Here is a 27,331-nt window from a genome sequence, read left to right on the forward strand (position 1 = left end):
TTTGTACAATGACAATAAAGGAAGTCTAAGTCTAAGTCTAAGTCTAAAAACAACACGGGAAAAGGAAGAAATCATTTGTATCATTTTTTGTTTATTTCCTTGAGCAGACTTAAGATCACCTAAAGATCAGATGATATTTTATAACCAAATTATGCAGAAATCCAAGTAACCTATGACTCTTTCAAAGCATGTTGTCAACCATGTTGAAAATCAGTCCAAGAATGTTTAATAAATGTCCTGGTAGCACTTTATTTTACAGTCCTGTTTCGCTTGTATACTATGTATTTATTGTAGTAATGACAGTATTTTTGTGGGTAAGTAAACTGTAAATACATTGAAAGTGCATGTACTGTAAAATAAAGTGCAACCAATGTCCTTTTAAAACATCATCCGATGACCACATGATTTATAGTCAGCTTCTGGTGCTTTATGCCAAGAAAAAATCTGTAAATGTGATGTATTTTTCCTATAACAGAGTTGAACTCTTCACATTATATTAATAAACATTGAAAGAAAAAACTAAAAACTTACCTCTATTTAACCATGTGGTAAAACCATTTTTATGATGTCACTCCCTTAAATATGACTTCAGACTGTAGAACAAGATTGAACAATAAGATTTTAAGGAAACGATTCTTCTCTTGATGAAAACAACAGGCACACCATCCATGAAACGCATGCAAACAGGAGGACCAGTATATGACTTTTATGACAACATTTTATTTCAAAACAATAGAACGTAAAAAAAAATAAAAAAAATAGTGTAGTGTAGTCATGATCAAAGTCATTTGGAGAGAGATTCATTTACATGATTTCTTTGAAAAGCATATGTGATTTAACATGGACATATGTGATTTCTTTTATGTAAATTACCCATAAAACCATCATCATAACAGGGTTTTGGAGTTATATAAACAACACTGGCATCATAGGGACCGCAATAACTTAGACTCGGAGACCAACGGAAAATGACAAGAACTCTTTAGAAGCAAATGATTGTGAAATCTGACACTGTGATGCATTATGACAATAATATATACAGCATGTAATTATGAACAAAAACAAACTCATATATCAAATGCATTGGACTCTGGGTTCTCAATCGTTTTTTTGGCAGAAATAATTTCCAATGTGAAAAGCTATTTGTAATATTCCCCTGTGGTTATTCATGGTGGATAAAACGCAGAGGCTTTAGAACTCTTACTGGGAAAATGTGCCATCTTTTGTTTTGCCTCTACATTATTTCAAATTGTAATCATGCCACAATATTAATAACAAAAAAAAAAAAAGTTTTATACATACAGCATGTGTAAAAGTATGATAATTTGTACTATTTTTAAATGATGCACCCATACACCATTACAACTGTGACATGTGCAAAAAGTAAGGTGACGTTGCTTATAGTTTACATACATTTCAGATTTTTTTTCTGATGTTTCAAGTCCGTCCCCATAAACATCTTAGTCGCTTCAACATCATTCTAAAGTTAATAGTTGACCCAAAAATTATGACAGAATTTAAAATTTTGAGTAAACCATCCCTTTAATTCATCATGGTCTGGTACTTTGTTAATAAATTCAAAGACCAAAAAGCAACATGAAAACCCACCCCCCCCAACCCAAACAAAGCCACTAAAATCACTATTGCACAAAATAATAAATGTCAATTACCTGAATGAGCAACAGTTTTTTGCCTTCCTGCAAAGCATTTAATCCAAAAATGTTTGTAAAGTGGTTCAATTTTGCAACTGCATTTAGTTTGAAAGAAATCTTTTTTTTTCCACCATCGCTAGAATAAAAACACATCAAGAATGATTCAGCCACAATGGGTCATTCACAATGGTAAAATCAGTGTACAAAAATGTTCACATAGAAATCATGATTCATTAATATGTTGCCATTAAAAAATATTCTAAATTTACCAACTGAAGTCACATGTACGCTGCACGCTTATGCCTGGTTCAGATTACATGATTTTAGGCCGATTTTGACACGATATGTTTGACGTAGAGTGTCGTGGGGATTCGCAAACGACAACGGGCGTCGGGACGCAAGATTCGATCGTATCATCTCGTATAGTGTGTCATAGTGTGCGACAACCTACGTCGCGTCTACGATGCTTCACGACATCACGACAAAAAGACTAGCATGTTTAATTTTTTTAACGGTCGTCCACGACGGGTTCCGTCACATGTATGAGGTTGACCAATAGGAGCACAGAAGCTTTTCCGTACACAACTTTCAAAAATGGCGAAACGAAAGAGAGACGATGGTGCTACTAGGTGGAGTTATGACATGGAGGAAAGGTTCAGGAGCTGTGGCAACAGTAACAGAAAACAATATTATTTTACCTCAAGTTCTCTTTGGAGGATTGACAGCCCATACTGTCCTCTTCGAGCAATCCAGGAACGTGTCCATTGACGGGTTTTCTTTCTTTTTTTAACGTTTTTCTGAACACAGGACAGCCAACACTCACCGCTTCATCCATTGTTTGTTTACGTTCGTTTCCGGAAGTCACTCGCTACTAGTTTCGCCTTCTCGATGACATCACGCGCGTCGTTAAAGACGGCACGCGATGACTGGTCAGGAAGCAACGTGTAGTCTGACATGTTTCTTGTCCACGACAAGATTTTAGGAGTCAAAATCGCGTAATCTGACACAGCGACTATCGTAACAGAAAAAAAAAAAAAGTGTAATCTAAACCAGGCATTATATTGAACATAAACCCTTATATGGAGATGGGCGTGTTTATGCAAATTACATTTGGGGATTGCAGTCTTTCATTTAGAATACTTCAAATCATTAACATTAGAAAATCCGTGTGCATAGCATACGCACCATGTGAATCTGGATTAAAATTTTGCGCAAAGTTTTCCGGTGTAATTTATAGCGAATGAGACGCAATGTTTAGTTTTGCCTTTTAAGGAAGTTGACCTGTATATAGTCACACTAGATACAAAGGTGCATATATTTTCTCAACTGTTCTGAACAAGAAAGCTCCTGAAAGGTTATTTTGTTTCAGCTTTCCTCTTTTGTGGAAACCTGCTTTATGAGATGGTCCCATGTGCATGCGATTGTGAAACATCCATGAATCCATTAATAGAACCAGCCGCTTCCATTCTCAAAGCTTGGTTAAACTCACAAATCACTCTTGCCGAGAAACAGGAGCTTCGAACGTGAATTTTCTGTTTCTTTGCAATGCCTAGTGTGTGTGATTCTGAGTGTTGCTCCCTTTAGAGTTTCCCGGAGGCTTGTGTTCCATTTCATTGCTCTTTTCACGGGAGCGAATGCCCTTGATGCCACAGGTGAGCCATGTTTTATTGTGTTAGGCCACACAGCAACGGAATCTTGAGGAGGGTGTGGAAAATGTATATTTCCTGTTTGCTTCCAGTCTTCATCTTTAGACACAGGGCCGTGGAGGTGGACGATCTGGAGGAGGAGCTCTGCCTGGAGGCGGGGCTTGAGGGGGTGGGGGCAGGGAGGAAGTAGGTGATGGTGGAAGAGAGGGCAGAGATGTGAGTGGGGAAAAGAAGAGGGTGGTGGGGGATGAAGACCAGACGGGGGGTGGAGAATAGGATGGAGGAGGAGTAATGGGTGGAGATGGGTTGATGGTGAGAGGAGGAGGGGTGGAAGGTACCGGAGGAAAACTGGAGGATAGGGAGTCCGGTGGACTGTGTGGAGGAGGGGGCAGCTGGCCCTGAGGAGGGGGTGGGTTGAGGGTCCGTGTGGGGGTGTAGATGGGGGAAGAATGGTGGTTGTAGGATGGATACCGTGGAGGAGGATTAGACTTGACGCGGGTGAAGTTTATACAGCGACCCTGAGAGAGAAAGATAGGACAGAAAAAAGTCTTTTAGAATTTAAATGTAACATTTTTCTGAAGAAAATGTGCTGTGGTATGGTTTTTCCTGTTGTCAAGGTGTTGCTATGAAGCAGCTTACATGTTATGGGGGATTGTCAAGGTGTTGCTATGTAGTGGATAGGATGTTAGGATGTTCATGGAGGTTGCCAGGGTATTAATATAAAATAATCACATTTTTTGTTATGCAGTTGCTTGGGTGTTCTAAATGGTTGTCAAGGGGTAGTTACACAGTGAATACCATGTTTTGAGTGTTGTTAAGGTGTTGTCATTGCTATTCAGTACTAAAATGTTCTAAAGAGTTTTTAGTACTTGCTATGCAGTTGTTATGTGGTTGCCAGGGCATTGCAATGCAGTGTTAACATGTTCTTGGGAGTTTTTAGCATATGCAGTTTACTAGAGATCTCTAGGTAGTTGCCAGGGCGTTGCTAAGCAGGGTTAACATGTTCTTGTGGGTTTTTAGCATGTGCAGTTGCTAGGGATCTCTAGGTAGTTGCCAGAGTATTGCTTAACGGGGTTAACATGTTCTTGTGGGGTTTTAGCATATGAAGTTGCTATGGATCTCTAGGTAGTTGCCAGGGCGTTGCTAAGCGGGGTTAACATGCTATTGTGGGGTTTTAGCATATGCAGTTGCTAGGGTGCTCTGGGTAGTTGCCAGGGCATTGCTAAGCGGGGTTAACATGTTATTTTGGGGTTTTAGAATATGCAGTTGCTAGAGTGCTCTGGGAAGTTTCCAGAGCATTGCTATGTGGCGGCAATAATTTATTTGGATTCTCTATGGCTTTGTTCACACTGTACACAGCAGCTTTTCAATTTAGTTTTAAGGACTCACTGTCTGGAGTCATTTTGAAAGTAAAGAAACTGGATCTGTTTCTTCAGACAGTGTTGTCAATATGAGGTGATCTACATCGGTTGCTATAGTAACAGTGACCGTGTAAGCATCATCACAATGCAAAGAGATTATTTCCATGCAATACACAAAGTAGCATGTAGAGAGAGAGGACAGAAAATTGGAAAATTTGATTTTGCGTATCATGACGTATCTCAAGCTTGAGATCCAATATGACATTTAGACTGAGACACATTCCAAAACAAATTCTGTTTACTTCGATTTCAGACGAATTATGGATGTAAACCCTTTGATGGGTTTGTAAAAAGGTAACACTTTAGTTTTTAGGGTCCATTTCTCACTATCAAATAACTATTAACTTCGACTTTTGCCTCAATAAACTCCTAATTACTGTTTATTAATAGTTAGTAAGGTAGTTGTTAAGTTTAGCTATTGGTAGGAATAAGGGATGTAGAATACGATCATGCAGAATAAGGCATTAATAAGTGCTTTATAAGTATTAATAAAAAGCCAATATTCTAGTAATATGCATGCTAATAAGCAACTAATTAATAGTGAGATTGGACCGTAAACTAAAGTGTTGCAATAAACAAAACCGATTTGAGTAAAATTTGGCTGGGAATTAGTAAATTAGGTCATTGATATTTCATTACAAAATGTGGCACAAATAATAAACAGGCATGTTGCTCCCCTCATGCTGAAAACATACGGCTTATTGTTGAGTTGAAACTCTTCTCTCAGAGATCGCAAAATAACCATAACATTGACTGGCAAAATGCCTTCCATTGAATTTGTTATTTTGCAGCCTCGGCCTCAGAAGACGATCGTAAAAAGCTTGTTTTGATGCCATCGTGTAGGACAACGTTGCAGGAGAGAAATGTATTACATTATTCGATTTCACTTCAGATGAAGTGAATAAGCCAGGGATATTCATCTCAAGTCTCCAAATGCATGTGTCTGCAATGATGGACTTTACCATCAACATGACAAACACACCTACATACCGAGGTAGAGTAAAGTGCGAGAGGAGTCTTTCTGCTCTTTTTCTGTCTGCTGTAGGAAGTTATAAATGCCAGACCAGTTTTAATGATAAACAGAGTAAAAAGCTAGTTGTTGATGGTTTACTAGAAACGCTTATGGAAAATTAGTGCACTCTGTCCCAATTTCCTGTCAACTAATGAAGATCTCCCCCGCTGGCCCCATAAAGGCGCACACACATAAACACACACACACACACACACACACAGTTCATGCAGTTAAGAGCTTATGGTATGTACTGTAACTAAGCACATCAAAGACTGAAAGAATGTGGTATGTATAGCTCTAGATTTCACGTGACATAATACCTCTATAGGAACGCCCACTTAGAGGACAAAACAAAGCTTTCCTCTGCTCCCTGCTAGTTAGTTCTACCAGGTTTGTACTAAGTACTAATGTAACAAGACATTGATATATTAAAAGACCAAATTAAGTATACACTTAAAACCTCAGTAACCTAATATAGGCAAGCAGATGAAGCAATATGAACATAACTCACAAAGTTTCACGTTAAAGGATTAATTTACCCAAAAATGAAAATTCTGTCATTATTTACTCACCCTCATGCCGTTCCAAACCCGTAAGACTTTCATTCATCTTCGGAACACAATCTTCGATGAAATCCGAGAGGTTTCTGAACCACCCATTGCAGCAACGTCATTGCAACTTTCAAGGCCCAGAAAGGTAGTAAAGACATCGTTAAAATAGTCTATGTGACTACAGTGGTAGTGTTTAATGTTATGGAGCGACGAAAATACTATTTGTTACGCTGCTGCTTATGGCTGGTTCAGAAACCTTTTGGATTACATCAAAAATATCTTCATTTGTGTTACGAAGATGAGCGAAGGTCTTACGGGTTTGGAACGATATGAGGGTGAGAAATCAAATACATAAATTTCAATTTTGTGTGAAATAACCCTTTAAGTGTTTTCTTTATTATGGGTTTCTATGGGAAAGCGCTTAAAGGTATTGTAGGTAGGAATTTTTAAAAAAACTTTTTGCCAAATGTGTTTAAACTTTCTATATATATCATTGCATAATTAAAATGTAAGTACTCTGGAAAAGAGAGTATAAAAATCGAGTGTCTGTAGTCCTCTCAGGGCTGTAATAAACACAGCTACTTATCTCCATTCACTTCCACCCCCTCCATTCTGGGCTCCTTCCAAAACCACGCCCCCAAAACACATGAACGCGCGATGCCGACAGCTCACAGCTGGAGGACGCGCTTATACCAGCGCCGAGCGGAGAGGAGCAGTGCGTAGTGACATCATGTCAGACTCACATGTAATAAAATACCTAACTTTATCATTATGAATATAAACAACTAACATGGCTGTTAGTACTCACTATCAAGCTAGCATATCGATACTGGTAAAGTTTAAAATATATTGAGTTTGATTCGTTAACGAGCTAGTAACATAAAGCAAAGCTAAAAACAGGTTGCATTGATACACGTTTTCCCATTACAATCAGTTACACTGTGATGAAGGTGAATTTCGTGTAAGATTCATAACATATACGCCGTGTTTTGCATGTAATTGTGTCTCTTACTAGTCTCTTACCCTCCTCGAGTCAAACGAGTGTAGCAGCGGGGGTGTTGCCATGGTTGCGAGAGAGTGACAGTCGCCTAAGCCAATCCATTGTTTCGTCCCGGAAGGAAATAATGAGCTGTGTTTAGTGCAGATTAAACGGTCTAGAGTCACTCGATTTTTATACTCTTTTTATCAGAGTACTTACATTTTAATTATGCATTGATATATATAGAAAGTTTAAACAAATTTGGGAAAAAGTTTTTTAGACCAAAAACGACCTACCCTACCTTTAACGTGAAACTCTGAGTTACTTTCATATTCTGCGCGATTTAGTGTGATGCCTTTATCTTGTGGGCTCATTTGCTTGCCTGTATATAGTATTCATCATCAATAAGGTGTAAATTGAATTTGATATTTTAATATCTCTAGTAAGCCACGTAAGGCGTTTTAGAATGTCCCGCTGTTTTTAGTGATTAAATTACTGCGACAGGTTCTGTACTTGCATCACAAGTGCCCAAAACTTGCAGTTTGTTCACATATCATTGTTTTTTATCTGTCAGGTGATTTAAATATTCTCGAGACAGATGGGAAATTGACAGGCCTGTGTTGCAGTTTTATGGATATTTTTCCCTCCAGGTCTCTGCACCAGTCATGTGACTGAAAACTATATAAGGTCAACAATATAAAAATGAGACCAACCTCTAGAAGAAATTATGGAAGAAATCATAATAGTAAATGTGGAGGAACAGAAGTCCCGCTTTTTAATAAAATAACCAATCATGTGTTTGGTTACCTTGGAATGTGCATGCATAATATCTGGTCGTGACAGAAAAAAGAAAAAAAAATCAGTGTGATTTGAGCCAAATAAGCTTTATTCATAATTTTATTGTCATATTTTATTTGTTATTTGACAGATATTAATATCTTGACAAACGGTTACAGAGATTTCAGTGTTTCCCAAATAGCTGGGGTGAATTTTGAAGGGACTTCGGCAATAAGTAGACAACCAGACAAACTTTCAGCACACTTATTAAAACCCTCTGGGGTCCTTCGGTCCAAATGGACCCGAAGCATTTAAATAATTTTTTTTTTTAAATCATAGCTTCATCGGAATGGTCCGAAATTTGGTGACTTTGTTGGTACTTGGTATATGAACACCCAAAAAAATTGGGGACAGGATTTGAATAGTCTAAGTGGTTGTAAAAAAAATAGTCACACTCAGGACCTTCGGGTCCAAATGGACCCCCATGGGAAATGAATGGGAAATTGTCAAAAATATGAAAACACAGGGTTTTTTTGTGCGTACAATCTACAAATCAGCCACGATCCAGAAAAAAAGCACACAACAGTGAAGGGGTGAATCTATAAAACATCAAGAGTGCAAAACAGACACACACACACACACACACACACAATTTGCAAGCCTTTCTACAGAGAGCTGTAAATCCACTAGTGGTAAAAATGTGCTATTGCTATCCATCTCATTTCAAAAATTGCTTTCATGAGGCCTAGGCTTGACTCTAAAATGAAATACAGCTTTAATAAAAAAAATAAAAAAATTGTATATATATAAAAAAAATTATATTATATTCAATGGGGAAAAAAATGGGTCATAATTATTGCATAAATATTAATTATAAATCATAAAATTATCTCAAAACACCAAAAAAGAAAAGAAAAAATATTTTAAAAAATAAGTAAAAAAAAAAAAAGATTTTCTTTATATATATTAATCCCGCCCTCCGTATCCATTTGGACCCGAAGGTCCTGACTGTGACTGTTAAATGAAGGACCCCAGAGGGTTAAAACAATATAGGTGTCTATAGTTATAATAAATTGGCAGCTTGCCAACCCTTAAAAAATGATATTAAAAAAATGTAAATGGTTCTGTTCAATTATCAGAATTTTCAAGAATTGTGTTTTGAGCACTGAATTGAAATTGAATACACATTTATAGACCAAAACAGTCTTTTTATTAAAATGTTGCATATTGTTTTGCAGTCCTTTATGACTCTAGTAGATTGTAGGTTTCACTTTTAAGGACATTTTTGATTTCTTTTGTATGCAAACCAGTTTTGTAGGGTGCACTCTGAAATCGGTCCTGAAGCAAAACCAGATGAGAAGCATCTCTCTATACTCCATCTGAACACTGTTGCCTTCATTTCAGATCGTTTCTCTCTGTCTCCACGCTGTCTCTCTCAGAAGTAGCCGGGACAGCAGCCAGCTGTAGTTTCTTTTTAATTTTACAGTCGCCAGACCCTACAGTTTTTTGCTAAATAACAACATGCCTACATGCCTTCCTCTGTTAATGTCTGGTCTTCATTCCCAGACTTGTGTCATCTGCTCTGCTTAAACGGCCCTTATTGTCACCACTTGCTCCACTTCAGAGCGAATAGAAAAATCATCACGCAACAAATCAAAAACATAACGATACCTTCCTGTTTAAAAGGAAGTACTGATGCTATTTAACCAGTGCACATGTTAGGCATATGTGCAGACAACAGGATAATTACATTTTATGTAACTATGCATGCATCTTTACACTGCAATGGTGGCGCAGATGCTCCACATCTGAAGTGACATACAGTACAGTATACCATGGTGCATTAATACAGACTAAAGCAAGATTGTTATCGTTAACTTTCAGACTATTTTTTTATCTAAAATAAAACTGAGTTTACAAAGATCAAAACTCAAAATGATAAACATGCACAACAATGATGTACAAACAAAAGCTAAATGGAATAACAATAATTGTGTTATTGTATTTTCAGTTAATGCTGGATGGTCTGGATTCATCTCTTGAGGCACACTTTCGAACCATATATAATATGTTAAAAGAAATGAACATACTGGAACACTTTATGATGTATGTTCACTATGTTACCGGTAATACAACTCTCACACTTCATATTATTGTCAGCGCTGGTTGGAACGAGGACAGATGAGGCGAGAATCTATTCATACTTTATTAAATAGAACAAAAAATCATGAAACACGAAAGGGAATGCAAACCAGCACCATAGAAGCTTGTTTCCGCCACAAAAGTTTACGAGTTTACATCTTCATTATTGCGTGTTAAAAAGTCAGAATTGTGAAATATAAACTCGCAATTCTGACTTTTCTCCGAATTGCATGTTTATTTCTCGCAATTTTGACACCTTTTCTCAGAATTGCGAGAAATAAACATGCAATTCGGAGAAAAGCTAGTTAACTTGTGTGTTATAAATACCTCACAATTGCGAGTTTATATCTCGCAACTCTGACTTTATAACACGCAATTCTGACTTTATATCTCGCATAAAAAAAATCTGTTCAATTTTCGGTAAAATAACGGCAGCTGTGGTTGCCAGAAATTTACCGTATAAAATAGAGTAGCAAGACTTTACGGTAGCAAGGTTTTACAGACTTAACTTAAAATTTACAGAAATAAACCGTATTTCATTATCTGATATAATGTTAATTTACTGACCTATTGTTTTGTACCATTGTAATACACTGACAGCCAACAATCACAGCAGTAATGAGAGTCAAATGCCTTGATAACATAGCATAGCACTTGCTGAATGAGTACAGCAATATGAAACATTTGGCATATATCTGTTCTCACACTAATCTCATGCTCCACTTGTCACCATGATGGTAACCCTCTGTAAACCCTAACGCTCAAAATACTTAATTGGTTTGAGTAGGACAAACTTAAAATAAACTAATTAGTTTAGTCAAATTAACTTTTATGAGTATTTAGCACTTTCTTTTTCTTTCAATTTCACAGAACTGATATATTTTAAGTAAACTGAACAGTTTCATTGTTTTGAGTTGTATGAAATTATTTCTTTTAATTTAGACAAACTTAAGTTTAACTAAAACGGCCGGGATGTCTATTTCCCAGCATGCTTTGCCGATGGCACTCGAAAGGGAGAGTTAATGCTAAAATAAGTGTAATATAATGTTTTTTTGTGCAAGATTAATGTTAAGTGGGAGATTTAGAAAGTGATTAATGTTTTGTTATGCTATATTTAGAAGAATTTCAGTTAATGTTGGTTTTAGGATAGTTACCATCATGGTGACAAGTGGTGCATGAGATGATTTGAGAGCAAATAAAACCTCTATAGTGCTGCACTCATACAGCAAGTGCTACTGTTTAATATACATGTTTGCAAACTAGCTTGTTAAAGCTAGTTAAGTATACACTAATAAAAGTGATTATATTGAGATTACATGAAAGTTTTAAGTTAAATGTATGATTTAATGTACTCAAACATTTCAAGTTAAGAACAATTAAAATGTATAAGTACTAAATAAAAATCTGCCAGTTCTGCTTACATAAACTTCAAATTTCTTAACTTAAAAAATTTGAGGCAACTTATTCGGGTTTACAGTGTACAAAGAAGCAACATAACAGAAACTCTTCTACACAAAACATTAAACACAACTAAATATCCAACTTAACAGTAATCATTATATAACACTTAATTTTAGCATTTACTCTCCCTTTTGAGTGTCATGGTAAAGCTGGGAAATAGAAATCCCAGCCCAGTTTCAGTTCAATTAATGTTTGTCTAAATTAAAAGAAACAAGTTCATAAAACAAGGAAACAATTTAGATTACTTAAAATGTGTCAGTTTTGTGAACTCAAAAGAAAAAAGTTCTAAATACTCATAAAAGTTAATTTGATTAAACTAATTTATTTAATTTGAGTTGGCTCTACTCAAACCAATTGATTATTTTGAGCATTAGGGTTTACGCAACAGCTATTTCGTTCCTGAATGAATCCACGTTTTCAACAAATAGAGTGAGTCATTCATAAACACAGTGGCTGCATCTGGAATTGCATTCATCCCTAATATAATAGTAAGTGCAAAACAGTATGTGACAAAAGAAGTATATCTGAATTCATAGTACTCATAAAAGAGTAGGCAAAAAATACCCAAATGACCTATACATCTGGTGAGATTGATGGACTTTACTATCGATTGTAATTGCAGTATAAATGTATTTTTCCCCTCTGAGCTGCATTGAAAAGTCTGTTTAAATCAATACATCAACTTGTGCAACTTGATGGATTATTTTGATACTGATTTCATTAGTGGTAACAGCCTGATTATGTCTTATTATTATAATTGAACTTACATAATTGTTTAAAATTTTTTAAACAAATTTAAATACATTTTAATTCAAGAATTTGACACAAGAAAACATCTGACAGAAGAATTTAACAGATCATGTCAGAAGGATACTGTTCATTTGTTCACGACATTTTACTGCAAATTAATTTTAAACAAGACAAAGTTCGACGCAGGAGAGAAAATAAAAGAATGATGCAGTAATGCATAAATGTTTCACATTGTTGGCAAATGTTTCAACTACTGCGACATTGAAAATTATTTTAATATGCAAAACTGTTACCCAGTCATAGCAGTGGATGTTTAGTCTTGAATGAGACACACCCATCAAAAGAGAGTGATCGAAAGAGAGGGTCAAAAATAGGATAGAAAATAGCTTCTAAATTAGGATGTTTTGATAACATTATAAGTAGACCTCAGAGAACATTATAAAAAATGACCCTTTATAGAAGATATCATCACAGGACGGCTCAATAAAATATCGTCTGCTTCTTAGCCTAATAGATTCATGTTGTTCGATGATTTTGTACGTAGCATCAACTTGACCACTTGACAGAAGCATTTGGCATACCGTAAAATTTCAAATAGTAGCCCGGGCTTTTAATTACCCAAATCGTCGAACTGCACCGGCTTGTATTTGAGACGGGCGTCTATATGAGACAGGCCTTTATAATTTAGTGTTGAGATGTTGTTCATTGAGTGTATAGGCCTGTCTCTAATCTCTAGAAATCTCCAAATGCTCCACGTGAAACTGCGGTCTTCCGACCTTTTACTATCGCGTCAATTGATTTTGATTAATATGCGCGAGGGAGAGAGAGCAAGACAGAGCTCGTGTTGTTTGAAGACGGGAGAGTGCGCACGCGCGGCCGGGGCGCTCTCTCTCTCTGCTCGCGCGCCCTGTCAGGCGCAGCAGTCATTCTATTCTACATCACTCATCGATCAAAAAAAGGCTTTGGAGGGACAAAAATGTGCTTTGGCGGCCGCCAAAAAGCGGGCGATCTGGCGGTTTTAGAGGATTAAATACAACCCGAAACTAAAAAACAGACCCGGCCTCTATTTGAGACCGGCCTTTATTTACCCAAACCTGCAGCCACACCAGGCGTGTAAAAGAGACAGGCGTCTATTTGGGACTCGGCTATTATTTGAAGTTTTACGGTACATTAAAACTGGTTAATTTCCCATTTTGTTTTTGTTTTCTTTTTTGAAAATGAAAGATGTCTTGATCCACTCAAAGCTCGGCAGACATGTATGACCACAGTTGCTATACGTGACCCAAGAGACACAACCACTGAACTCACATTATGATAATGTCAAGTATCTGAATCAGACCCACCACTGCAAAAAAAATTCCAATACATATCCATCAACTGACACACATCTGATACATATCCGTCAACTGACACACATCTGATACATATCCGTCAACTGACACACATCTGATACATATCCGTCAACTGACACACATCTGATACATATCCGTCAACTGACACACATCTGATACATATCCATCAACTGACACATCTGATACATATCCGTCAACTGACACACATCTGATACATATCCGTCAACTGACACACATCTGATACATATCCGTCAACTGACACACATCTGATACATATCCGTCAACTGACACACATCTGATACATATCCATCAACTGACACACATCTGATACATATCCGTCAACTGACACACATCTGATACATATCCGTCAACTGACACACATCTGATACATATCCGTCAACTGACACACATCTGATACATATCCGTCAACTGACACACATCTGATACATATCCATCAACTGACACACATCTGATACATATCCATCAACTGACACACATCTGATACATATCCATCAACTGACACACATCTGATACATATCCGTCAACTGACACACATCTGATACATATCCATCAACTGACACACATCTGATACATATCCGTCAACTGACACACATCTGATACATATCCATCAACTGACACACATCTGATACATATCCATCAACTGACACACATCTGATACATATCCATCAACTAACACACATCTGATACATATCCGTCAACTGACACACATCTGATACATATCCGTCAACTGACACACATCTGATACATATCCGTCAACTGACACACATCTGATACATATCCGTCAACTGACACACATCTGATACATATCCATCAACTGACACACATCTGATACATATCCGTCAACTGACACACATCTGACACATATCCATCAACTGACACACATCTGATACATATCCGTCAACTGACACACATCTGATACATATCCGTCAACTGACACACATCTGATACATATCCATCAACTGACACACATCTGACACATATTCATCAACTGACACACATCTGATACACACATCTGATACATATCCGTCAACTGACACAGATCTGATACATATCCATCAACTGACACACATCTGATACATATCTGTCAACTGACACACATCTGATACATATCCGTCAACTGACACACATCTGATACATATCCGTCAACTGACACACATCTGATACATATCCATCAACTGACACACATCTGATACATATCTGTCAACTGACACACATCTGATACATATCCGTCAACTGACACACATCTGATACATATCCATCAACTGACACACATCTGATACATATCCGTCAACTGACACATCTGATACATATCCGTCAACTGACACACATCTGATACATATCCATCAACTGACACACATCTGATACATATCCGTCAACTGACACATCTGATACATATCTGTCAACTGACACACATCTGATACATATCCGTCAACTGACACACATCTGATACATATCCATCAACTGACACGCATCCACTAGAATGCTGACTATGCATTTTTTGGTAAGTGGCTAAATTTACTGGGTACATTTGTTAACATGAACTAACAATTAAAAATACTTCTAAAGCATTCATGATAACACTTGATTTTACAGTGTCTGTGGTAGAGGGATCTCTCTCTGTATGATGTTACTGTCATAATAACAGTAAATTATGCATAATTACATGCAACTAAACCAAACCCTAATCCTAACCCTATAGAAAATACGTTGTTAATATTACACAGTATCTAAATGCAAAATTAGACTGTAACAAGGACACCTTAAAGCAGCACTTAGTAAGAATTCCGTTTTTGTCAAACAGCGACCCCTAGAGTCGCTGTGGAGCACTTGTACTGTCGTGAATAGCACTCACGCAGAGATGGCTCGCACTCACGGCCGGATCCCCTCCCCCTGTACACCGGTACCTGTTCAGTAGGATGGACGCTGTAACGAGTGGAAATAAGGTATGGCCCCTTTAAGAGCTGCGCGCGCCCAACACCACATGTATACGGCGCCGGGTTATTTCTGTTTGATGCTCATTTTATCATAGACTGTAAAAAAAGATGGACGACGCCCCTTCGCTCTTTTCCATTGGAGAGAACTGAAGCCGCCAGCGTCCCGATATGGCGCTGACATATTGGAACTTGAGTCTGCGCAGTAGCGTTTTCGGGACCAGTCATGCGCAGTCGCGAGCAGGAAGTAAAGCCGCGAAATCAAGGCCCCGCCCCCACTCTCGTTGAATCAATCGTAAGCACACGCCCTGCACTTTTCTTAAGTGGCCTTGTCTGCTCCGTTCCTCTCCAATGATGTCTGCTGAATCCAGTACCTCGTTAAAATAAGGTAAATACAACTACTAACCACATAGTCAACATTATGAAAAAAAGTCCGTTAGTACTTTAGTGACTACTTCGCACAGAGAAGCTGTCAATCACAGCTGTCAATCATGATGTCACAGCACCGTTTTTATAGCATCAAATAACTAACTAAAAACTAACTTATTTTAAAAACAAACACTTGAAATTACATCAACGTGATAGAAACTACACTAAATGACAGAAACTATCTTTAGAAAAAAGATATGTGAAGTGTAATTTAATTATTTAGTTGGTCTCACGTCCCGTTGAATAACATGGGGAGGCAGGGCTTATGACCAATACTAGGACCGGTCACCGGGGGGCGATCGAGACGTTTTGGCTTCACTTTTGAAGGCTTGTGCGGCACGCTTGCATTTTATCAGATCTGTTTTTTTTGCCGTAAAGCAATTCGTTACCTCGCGAGACCTGATATCACACGATACTTCCTAACACTCAGGCCGGCGGCTCGCCGGCCCAAAGTTGCAAGGGTGGTTTTGCGGCTCACAGGCACCAGGGGGGTGCGAAACGACCACCATTCAACACGAAATCAGTAATATAAACATTACAATGGCTCCAAAGCTTACTTAGTTACTTAGTTCACCTTTAGTAAAAAAGTTACTTAGTTCACCTTTAAAGTGTGTTCGTAGTAATCGGGTGCTAAAAAGGCAGACAATGCATGCAAATTAACATCACTATCAATTCAGTCATTGACTGAAATAGTCATTTTGATCTCTCACTTCATGACGCATATTTTTCATTGTGTCTTCACTAATCGTCATCAACCAAACATTTTCATCAGTAATTTTGTTATTGTGGATATATGATAAAAGAACATACGGTTTTCAAAGGAATCAGTCATGATGCGCACACGAGTGTTTAGGTGAGGTGGGTGAAGTCAGTGCTTACTTAAATGAAAGATTACAATAGCTTGCAACAAAAAATGTTTGCAAAGCCCATTAAAAAGTTAGCTCAGACTCCCTCTGCCTCCTGTGCCCCATTATATAAGCAGCATATTTTAAAGCTGGCTTCAGATACTGAAATCTTCCGATGGGTTTGCCAGACAACAACATCCCTATCCGGCACCATAACTGTCTGTGTTTGCTTTACGGCTCACAGCTGTTTGTCCGGTGTAATGTTCTGCATATGCGACCTTTATCATCAATTTAACTACTGTACCACTGCACCAAAAACACAAACCTAAAAAAAATATCATTTGTCAAACACATAATTGCAACTCTAACAACATTTAAGATACATAATATTCATTTTTTGGACATAATGCCATGGGAACACCAAGTGTTCCAGACAGTTATTGTGTTTTTTGGAGATATGTACCAATAGTAACACCAAGGTCTTCTTTGAAGTTGTGCCATATTCTTTCATCTTCAAATAGCATATTCTAAACATTATGGTAATCATATACTACTATGGTATCAAAGCAGTGCTTCCCACAGGATTTTGTGAGACTAAGGGTTGGACCTTGGTCCCTCTAGAGGGGAAATTTTTTGTATATTTAAAAGTTAAATGCATCGGTCTGGTACACTTTGAGAGTTGAAAACTAAGAGCTCCAACTTGTTTTCAATGTCCAAATTGAACAGAGTAAAAAGTCTTTGCATTGACTTGTACCTGGACTTTAAAGGTGCAGTATGTAATATTGACAGCTAGTGGTTGAAATGGGTACTGTAGTCCAAATTCTAAATATTGCAGTTCGTTGTTTCCCGCCCCCTCCTGCTCAGACTCGACGCTCACACGGGTTGCCAGATTGAGGACACGCAACAGGAACGAGCGCAATTGACAATGGAAGGCTTAAATTGTAAGTTTATGAGTTGATTTATGATTCCATGGCTACAATACGCTGTGTTTTCAATTCCGCCAACTGTCAACCCTGAGGTGTCAAAATACGATTGGTTAAATTGGAAGTGGGCGGGATCACACAGATCAAAACAAAAACAGACATTCCGACACGGAACGCACATTTCAAAGCAGAATAACTGGCTTTGTTATTGGTAGCATTGTTATTTAGAGAAACGAGTATGTGAACTTAGCATGTTTCCTAAATCTCTGCAAATATATTATGTTTTTTTGTGCTTTAGTAACGTCAAAAATATTACATACAGCACCTTTAAAGTGGACTCAAACCTCTTTTTAGTTGTGATATAGTGTCTCAGTCTTCATTAAATTCACAATATACTACTAATAATGCACTGTAAAATAAATGTAAATTAAAAATGAATATTTCATAATACTTAACAGTATATTACAACATTTTGGTCTTAAGTTCTTCACTTGCAGTTGCTTCCTCAAGCTTTTATTTTTGTGAAAATCTGAAGTTTATGTAAAAACAGGTTTACAAACATGTTTTAATAATGTTAATGAGAAGTGTAAACCCAGACACCAACACAGTGTCGGCCCACATCTGGTACACGTGGATTCCAGACGTACCAGATGTGGGCCGGATCTGGGCCGACACTATGTTGCTGTCTGGGAAAATATTTTTGGTTCATTATGAAACGGTGGCAGGACAGATTAGACCGGGGGTTTTCAAAATCGGTCCTGGAGGGCCACTGTCCTGCAGAGTTTAACGCAAGCACAGCTGCCCGGAAGTTTCTAGTATGCCTAGTAAGAGCTTGATTTGCTGCTTCATGTGTGTTTAATTGGGGTTGGAGCTGAACTCAGCAGGACAGTGATCGAACCCCCCAGGAGGAGGACTGGACACCCCTGGATTAGACTGTGACAGGTCACCAGAGTCTAGGTAATTAACTCTTTCCCCTTATTTTTGAAATAAGTTGCCAGTCACCACCAGCATTTTCTATCATTTTCACAAACGTTTTATGGTCCCCAGATTAATTTGTTGTATGAATATCTGAATATGCAATATATCAATAGAAAGAACAGAGCCTCTGATTTAAAATGCATGCATGCTTCATGCATTCCTTTTTTTATCAACACTTGAATGTGGGTAAGTTTTATAAATGGATGGAATGGGATGGTCTGGATGGGATTAAGAATGATGATCAAAACACAGATGGAGTAAATTGAGTCCATCAACACTCATTAAAGGGACAATGTGTAGGAATTTTTTCACATCTAGTGGTGAAATTGTATTTTGCATTCAAACGAATAGTGCTCTACAGCGCCTCGCTTTTTCAAATGCGTGTTGCTTCTATGGTAGCCGTTATGTACCAAAAAGCTATGACAGGATGTCTTCTAATAGCACTTCATCGAGTTTTCCTTTGGGTGAACAGGTTTGTTATTTCAAACAAACTGCAACTTGACACAACGAACAAACGGATATTTGATAGAATTGAAAGTTTCCTAGCAGCAATGAAAAAAAGCTTGTAATTTAGACCGTAACATTGACTTACCTGTTGAGAAGAAAGCAGGCAAGTTCAGCATCTATTTTGAATGAAAGCTTTCTCCTGCATCAACTCTTTCCACCCGTAAAAAGCTATCCCGACATCAAACCTTGTTTTTTGCTAATTCCACATAAGTATGGTCCTCCATTATAAACAACGTGAAGTGCAGCCTTTTAAACTTGCCGTGGCAGTGACAAGCGTCTCTCAAATCTTTTTGTCCGGTTCAGCTGCTTTTAGTCACGTGACGCTGGCTCTGAACGAAAACGAGTTGTGGAAATGCGTTGGCATAGTACTTTTTGTCCCTCTCTGCTATTATAGTTTATCAAGATGGCGGAACGACATGGAAGCCTCCGTGGACCTACCCGTCCTATGTATATAAAGATAATAAATTCTTCGTTAACGAGGATAAGTCAGATCATTGGCAGAGGTATTTGTACACCAGTGAGGACATATTTATGAATAAAAATATTGATTTTAGATAATTAAATATTTAAAAAACTACACATTGTCCCTTTAAGCTTCACTTAAGCTTCTACAGCTCGTCCTGGGTCGACATTTCATTCAGTAACATTAGGCAGTTTTGAATTATATGCTGTTTAATTTTGATGATCACGCCATTTTACAGATCGCTTGTTTCTTCTTCTTCTTCACATGTGTTTTGATCAGGAGATTCTGTACTCTTTCGGAAGATTTGTAATTTCCGTCAATGGCGGGGAAAGAGTTTATGGGAAATACTGCAATGTAGTGTCATTGCCATTCCATGCTATAACTGCACAATAGTACTGCCACATTCATTTTCATGAGACCTGTGAACACTCAGTCATCCAGATCATCACTGAATATCTTTTACTGTTTCGTTTTGGAGCATCTGGATGTGTTTTTCCATTAGGTATCGGCATGCGTCCAAGTGGCTTCATCCATTGTGGTGAAATGGTGATGTTTTCAACCTCATACTGTGATGTCATCATACTCTATAATCTCTGAGGGTGTCGCCTCCCTGATGGTGTTAATCACTGTACTATGTTTGGCTGTCCTCTTGTAAAGCAGTTGTATAATTTTCATGATAGACAAGTCTAGACTCTATTGTTTCTGGTTTTCTGTTGGATCTTTTAGGGCCATATCTCTTTTAAGCTTCTTTGTTGAAATCTGATTGCTTTGTTGAGTAGTCAGTTGTGTTGAGTATCACTGTGCATGTCCTTTCAATAAAAATCCTTCTATGATGCAAGCACAAATTCTTGGCATCGATCAGCAATCTGATCAACACCATCTTTCCTGCAGATACATGGAGCAGCATAGCACAAGACAGTGAGGAAATGATTTGTTGGTGATTTTGTGAAACATCTCTTTAAGAGGATTAGGTCCAAAGTTGAAGTCAAATGTGACTCACAGTGGGGATATGGCATGTAGAGCTACTAAGCAAGCTCCTCAGAGAAAATGAGGGTGTGGGTGTTGAGTTTTGCACTGTGCTTCACATTTAGAAATGACAACACCCTCTGCGCATGGTGTTAAGTCCAACTGGTTCTGTTGACATTGGAACCCATCTTTTTACTTTGGTAAAATAAAGCTGCACATGTTTCGTAGAGGAGAAAATGACAGCCTGGTTTAGCAGCACTCAGTACAGGCTTGCAGGAGCCGCCAAGTTATTGGTAGTGCATTGTTCAATGTGATTTATCTTGTTCATACAATCTAGATTTCATGCACTTGGATTAACTTTGTGAAGAAATTGTGAGTCATGGTTGCATATGCATAAGTTGCTGCCAAGGTTGCGGTGCTGTTGCAATGTGGTTCCATTCCATTCAAAGGTTTGGGGTCGGTAATAAGTGATATCAGTAACCAGTGTATTGTATATTTTCTGAACAACGAGACCTGATCGTGCCCTGAAAGAGTTCATCACATCTCCAACCCGTATTTAATAGTCTATGAACAGCATTGTGTATGGGATCCTGTTCCCATTTTTTATAAACTTTATAGTCAAATCACCCACTGCATAAGTAGCATAATAACATACGAGTCAACCCTAAAGAACTTCATATTTAATTTCATGCACATCCCCAACTGGGATACATGATATGCATTTCCTCTGTTTATTTGCTTAGCCCAGGAGACCCAGCATGCAACAGGTGGGCTTTGACTCGGTCTGTAGTTGTTCTCCGTCCAGACGAGGATAGAAGAATGTTTGAAAGAAGCACGGAGTGAAAGCAAATGCAGGCTATAGAGACGAAGCCAAGTCTAACTGCAACATTTGTCATAAACGTTCATGATAAATGTTTTAGCAAAGGTGACCTTTGTTTTACTAAACATTACTAAATGAAAATATACACACTTATATGAATAGTTTATACAATCATTATCATAATTTATTGAACCCTCAAGCTGTTCCGTATGTTTATATTTCTACATATGACACAAAAGGAGATTTTTTAATAAACAAAAATGGATAGTGAGCACAAGCTCCAAAAATGACAAAAAAGCTCTTTGAAACCGAACTGAACAAAGATCTAGGATGTCTATATCCATGCTGTGTAAAGCTCTGTCAGTGTGAGCCTGGTTTTCATTTCCTATCAAGCTGTAGAATAGAGCCATATTCATCTTTTTATTTCTGCTTTTCAGCACTTCAGTAAAGCCAAGTCATATTGAATTAACTGACAGTTATAATAGCGATTTAACAGATTGCTCGGTTGGACTGTGAAAAATGAATCAAGAAAAGTCAGTAAAGATCTTTTTTTAAGCTTCGGAGTCATTGAGTGTGTGTTCGTCTTTACAAAGAAACTAAGTGGAAACTGGAAACAGTAAACTATTTGCAGATAATTACCCCGTTCAGCTCTAAACTCCCCAACTTCCATCCACTCTTCACACATATTCCCAACAACCGCATCCTACTCACTCATATTACCAAACAACAACTCATAAAGCGTATACAGTACTGCATGTCCGTATATCCAAATCATGTCTAATCCCAACTGCTCAAAACCTTGTATTATTCCATTCCTGTTCACAAAGGAAACGACGTTCTCACACCCTTCTAATGTTGCTCCTTTGTGCAAACAAAAATCAATAATGCATTTGACCAATATTTTTTCCCCAAAGTTACATACAGTACATTCGAGCTATATACAGTATGTTAATAGGGAATTGAACCCATGACCTTGTCAATTATAATGCTATGCTTTACCAGCTGAGTCACGGGAACGGGAAAACAACAGTAATTATTGACTTCTAGATAACACCGAATTATTTAATTTTCGTATTTTAGTTACTGTGTATATACGCACAAAGAAATGGGCTCTGATAACATGATAAAGAAACAAATTGTTCTGTGATACAATAAACAATGAACTAAGTGGCTTACCTTGTCTCCTGGTTGTGGTCGCATGATGGACACTCGATCATACCCTTTCTTCAGAAGTACCCACAATGCATCCAGTTTTCCCTGCATACACACACACACACATCAAAGACATGAAAATTAAGTTCGAAAAAGCAACTGTGCTTCTGCTGTGCGATTCAGGTCTTCTTCGACCCTCAGGTGTTTAAGAGCTTGTTCCTCACATTGATCAGTCACTAAACTCTGGGAAATGGGTTTTATTAACAAAGAGATTTCCTGAACTCAACACCCCACATGTGGACTATCTGGCTCATTATCAGATGAGACGGATAAATCTCAAAGCCATAGTTTAGAATGAATCAATGCTTCGCTATCTGCCCCAGGGTTATTAATATGAAACAGCATTCTTGGGGGGGACTTGGCAATGCTCAGCGCTCTTGGACGGCAGGGTCTATGAGAGTGATTGTACAGAGAGAGGTGAAATGAGGGAAACCTGGTTTTGAGTGTAATGAAATGCTGACTCCGCAGGCCCAGTTTCTTGGAGGTCATCACAGTTTCTGGTCTGTATTACAAATCCCCCAGCTATGATTCATGGACGTTTGATTATAAGCATTGACATCTCAAGTCATGGTTTTAGACATATTACTTCAGCAGGAGAACTGCGTGGTGGGGGGCTGCTCATGTATAGCTGTCAGCAGAGTCTCATCTACAGTCTTAGGGCTCTATCTTGCACCCGGCGCAAATGACTTTGTACACTGACGCATGTATCATTCCTATTTTGCACCCGCGCAAAGCGGACTTTTCCCTCCACAGACACACGTCGGTTAACTAAGAAATACACTTGCGCTCCCCGGGGCGGCTCAGCGCAAAGAGGAGGCGTGTTCCGGTGCAAACTTTCCCTCATGCTATTTTGCTGTTCTATAAAACAATTGCCCCACTGACCAGAAAAACCCTAGTCTAAAGTCAGTGGCGCGTTGCGCGTTGTTCATAATGCTATTTTAAGCGCGCATGCTTGGCCACAATGTAGCGGGTGCACAACGCGCATACACTTTGATTCTCTCATCAACACAGATGCAGCAGTTTTTATTTTTGCAAATCATACATTATAACAAGGAAAAATATTAACACATGAGGGAAATCATTGTGGTGTCCATGAAGATGTAAAATTTTTAGTTTTTTTCCTCCCACGCCTGTTTAACCGACGCTGATTTGGGTGGGTTTCTCCCATCCCCATACAACGTCACTTCTCTGTCTTTCACGGTCCTGACAAGAACGTCGGTCTCCTCGGCTGTGAACCGCTCCTGGCGCGCGCCTGGTAAATCCGCAGTTATAATAGCAATCCGCCATGCAACATGCGCACCTGCTCTTAAAGGGAATGTGAGATGACGCTCTGATTGGTTTATTTCACGTTACGCCCAAACCACACCTATGAATAATGAAGCTAATTCAGACCAACCCCTTTTAGATTTGCGCCAGGCGCAAGAGGCATTTATCCCGCCGGGAAAATAGCAACAGCGCCGGGATCCGCCCACAAAGTTACTTGCGCTTTGCGCTTTGACACTTGCGTTTCAGATCGTTAAAATAGGGCCCTTAGTGTTCAATGGAACACGAATAAACTTTTTTTTACAAACATTCAGTGTTTTTGCGCATTCATTGAAAGTGAATTGAGCCAATTTTGTTGTTCTTCAAAATATCTTCTTTTGTGCTTCACAGAAGAAATCAATGCATTATCTACATGCCCATAATAGAAAACCATAGAAAACTCATAGAAAGAGACTATAGTGCACCTTGTGGCAAAGCTAAGACTACAGCACGTAGGTATTATAAATTTCAGTCTGGCACAAAACACGGCAATGCCCAAATTTAAACGTGTAGCTAGATGCATCTGCAGTCACATACTTATGTAGAGTATGTCTTGGGCCTTATTCAGAACTCAGCAACAGGGCCCATCCAAACGAACAACACTGTGAGCTGCAGTCCAATACAGAGATCAGCAAGTCATAACAAAGGTCATGTACATACTGTATGCAAAGTTCCTCTGATCCTAGGCTAAAATCTGAAGTCTTTGTCCGTTAGTTTGACATGCTCACCGACAGCCGATAAATGACCGTTGCGATCGAATTTTACCTCAGATGAAATTCTGCCAGTGTCAGAAGGTTTGACTCTCACAGTCCTGCAGTGTAACGTCTACGACGACCGCCAAATGGTCTTCAGTTTTCAAGAAAACCCATGACCAAAATTAACGTTAAGATTTCTTTGTAGCCACCATTTCAATCCCGCGTGTCATGCAGCTCACTGTCACCGAACGTGTCATTGACTGATGATGTGAATTGAGTGTGTCCGTTTTTAACGCATCTTGATCGTCGTACAGTCTGACATCAATGACAACTGAGATCTTACAGTGTGACGGATTACATCGGGGATCATGTTCGTACAGTCCGACAAGGAACAATCGTAAAGGACTATTATAAATGGAAAACGGTATCGCTCTTTACAATAACGGTAATTAATATGATTAGCCTTTTGCTTGACTACGTTATAAATAAGCTAATAATGTGTTGCCATGTTCCCATTCGCCATCTCAGAGTCAAAGAGCGCCTTCTACCAATCAGCATCCTTAGAAACACTTTGAACAACTCAGAACGTCGTCAGTGGAGAAAGGCATAGGTCATCATAACATCGTAATTTACATCATATACATAATTCACCCGCTATATTGCTAAATGTACCCGATTTTAGTTATCATGTGTACCCCGAGAACATGCTATTGTTCTCACCTTTATAGGGGAGTACCATTTGCGAGGGCCTGGTGGTTTCCGCATGCCATTATTTAGGATGCGAGAAGGAGGAGCTTCAAACTCTTGTTCAGGCATCTTTACCCTTGCGTTCTTCGCCTTTTCCAGTTTAGCACCCTCTTCGGTCGAACCTTTCTCACCCCAGCGAACCTGAAAGGATGGTGATGATCATGTTATCCAGCATGATATGACAATGATCTGAAGAGCTTTAAAGGAAGCAAGAACATCCGACCTTCTCCAAAGAGGAGTTCAAATGACAAATCTTACTCTGAAATATTTCTTATTTTTTTCCATTTGTATTATATTAGTTACTTTGACTATCGTGTTATGTAGAGGAGAATGAGGAGAAGAGGAGCTAAATATCAATTAGACATTCAACCTGATTTATAATAGTAACAAATTGCTTTCAGAGTTGGGAGGGTTAAAATGTGTTCCGTTAAAGTTACAACTTACTTCATAAAAAAGTTATTCAGTAATGTAATCCAAGCACCACAATATGAAAGTAATGTAATCTGATTACTTTTGGATTCCTTCATGGTCACGTATGTAAATAAAGTCAAGTAAAAAGCAATATTCAGGAGAATGATGAGACACACATGAGTCATGACTGGCAACAGAACCAGCTGTCAACTAGAGATGTGCGGATCAGTTCTAACGTCAACCGTATTCACTGTTAATATAAATCATCCACCCGCCACCCACTCGAACCTATGATTTTCTCTGATTTAGATATCTGCACCCGGTCGTCACATTGCGGTTTACCGTGAAATGAGAGTTCCACGTCTTTATTAAAATCAACACATTGATGATTTATCTCTCATCCGCCAGCAATTAATTGGAATGTTATTTTTTTATTACTTGGCCCGCCCGCCCGGATTATCTGCTGTCTCCACTGATATGATGCAATCTGCTCATCACTAATGTCAATATATAGCGTTATTATGTCAAAATACTAATTTATTTAGTTTTAAGTGAAACCATTGTAATCCTGAGAGTATTCCTTTTTTTTTTTTTTTTTTTTTAAATGGAACTATAATCTGATTACTTTGTTTTTTTATTTTTGTTTTACAGTTACCACATTTTCTTATCCTGATTACGTAACACCATTGCATGGATTCAGTTACTCCCCAACCCTGATTGCTTTCAATTATTGATGACATCATAGCAGCAGGCACAGGTTCAACATAGTCGTTGTCTGTGGCATCAAGATAGGGGTGGGATCCTTTTGGGTAGGGGCGTTTTTGTTTTGGTGATTTTATATATCAACAGTGATCCAGAAATCGGTTACTGCTCCTTTACATCGCCTACTCTGCAGTGCTGGTAATTTAGCGAGAATGTTTGACGGAAGGAAGGATCCCAAACAGCAGATGAGCTGTATAATGCACACACGCTTGTTGTCCTCAATTTAAGTCCTGCTGTGATCGTAAACTCTGATACTCTACCGGCAACTATTTGTTAAAAAAAAAAAAAGCCTTAACCAGCCTAAAGGCCGGGACACACCAATTTATTTGGTGTGTACCACACCGTTGGCTCTAGTTGGACGCCGTCAGGGTTTTTTGGGCCGATTCAGCATGTTGAATCAGCGTTGGGCCGTCGGTGAGAGAGAGAACTCTGATTGGCTGCTTAGCTAACGAGTCAGTGCACAAGAATAAAAGCAAATGTGATGGAAGCGAGTAAAGAAGTCAAGACGGTACAGACAGAAGGGTGTTATCATTTTATGTCATCTTACCTGAGCATTCAAATGCACAGATATTTTCA

General features: G+C 38.4%; 1 protein-coding gene across 1 annotated transcript in view; it reads right to left on the reverse strand.

Annotated features, from left to right (window-relative positions):
* Nucleotides 1-3,399: 3,399 nt before the first annotated feature.
* antxr1a (ANTXR cell adhesion molecule 1a) overlaps nucleotides 3,400-27,331 on the reverse strand; it is a 70,107-nt gene continuing 46,175 nt past the window's right edge. Inside the window, exons 16-18 of the mRNA XM_056246858.1 lie at nucleotides 25,556-25,723; nucleotides 22,803-22,883; nucleotides 3,400-3,816 (exon numbers count right to left, since the gene is read on the reverse strand). Coding sequence (XP_056102833.1) covers nucleotides 3,400-3,816; nucleotides 22,803-22,883; nucleotides 25,556-25,723 — 666 coding nt within the window. The remainder of the gene's footprint in view (nucleotides 3,817-22,802; nucleotides 22,884-25,555; nucleotides 25,724-27,331) is intronic.

The sequence above is a fragment of the Rhinichthys klamathensis genome, unplaced genomic scaffold, assembly GCF_029890125.1.
Source record: "Rhinichthys klamathensis goyatoka isolate OS25496 unplaced genomic scaffold, OSU_Roscu_1.1 h1tg000040l_1, whole genome shotgun sequence".
Taxonomy (NCBI): Eukaryota; Metazoa; Chordata; class Actinopteri; order Cypriniformes; family Leuciscidae; genus Rhinichthys; species Rhinichthys klamathensis.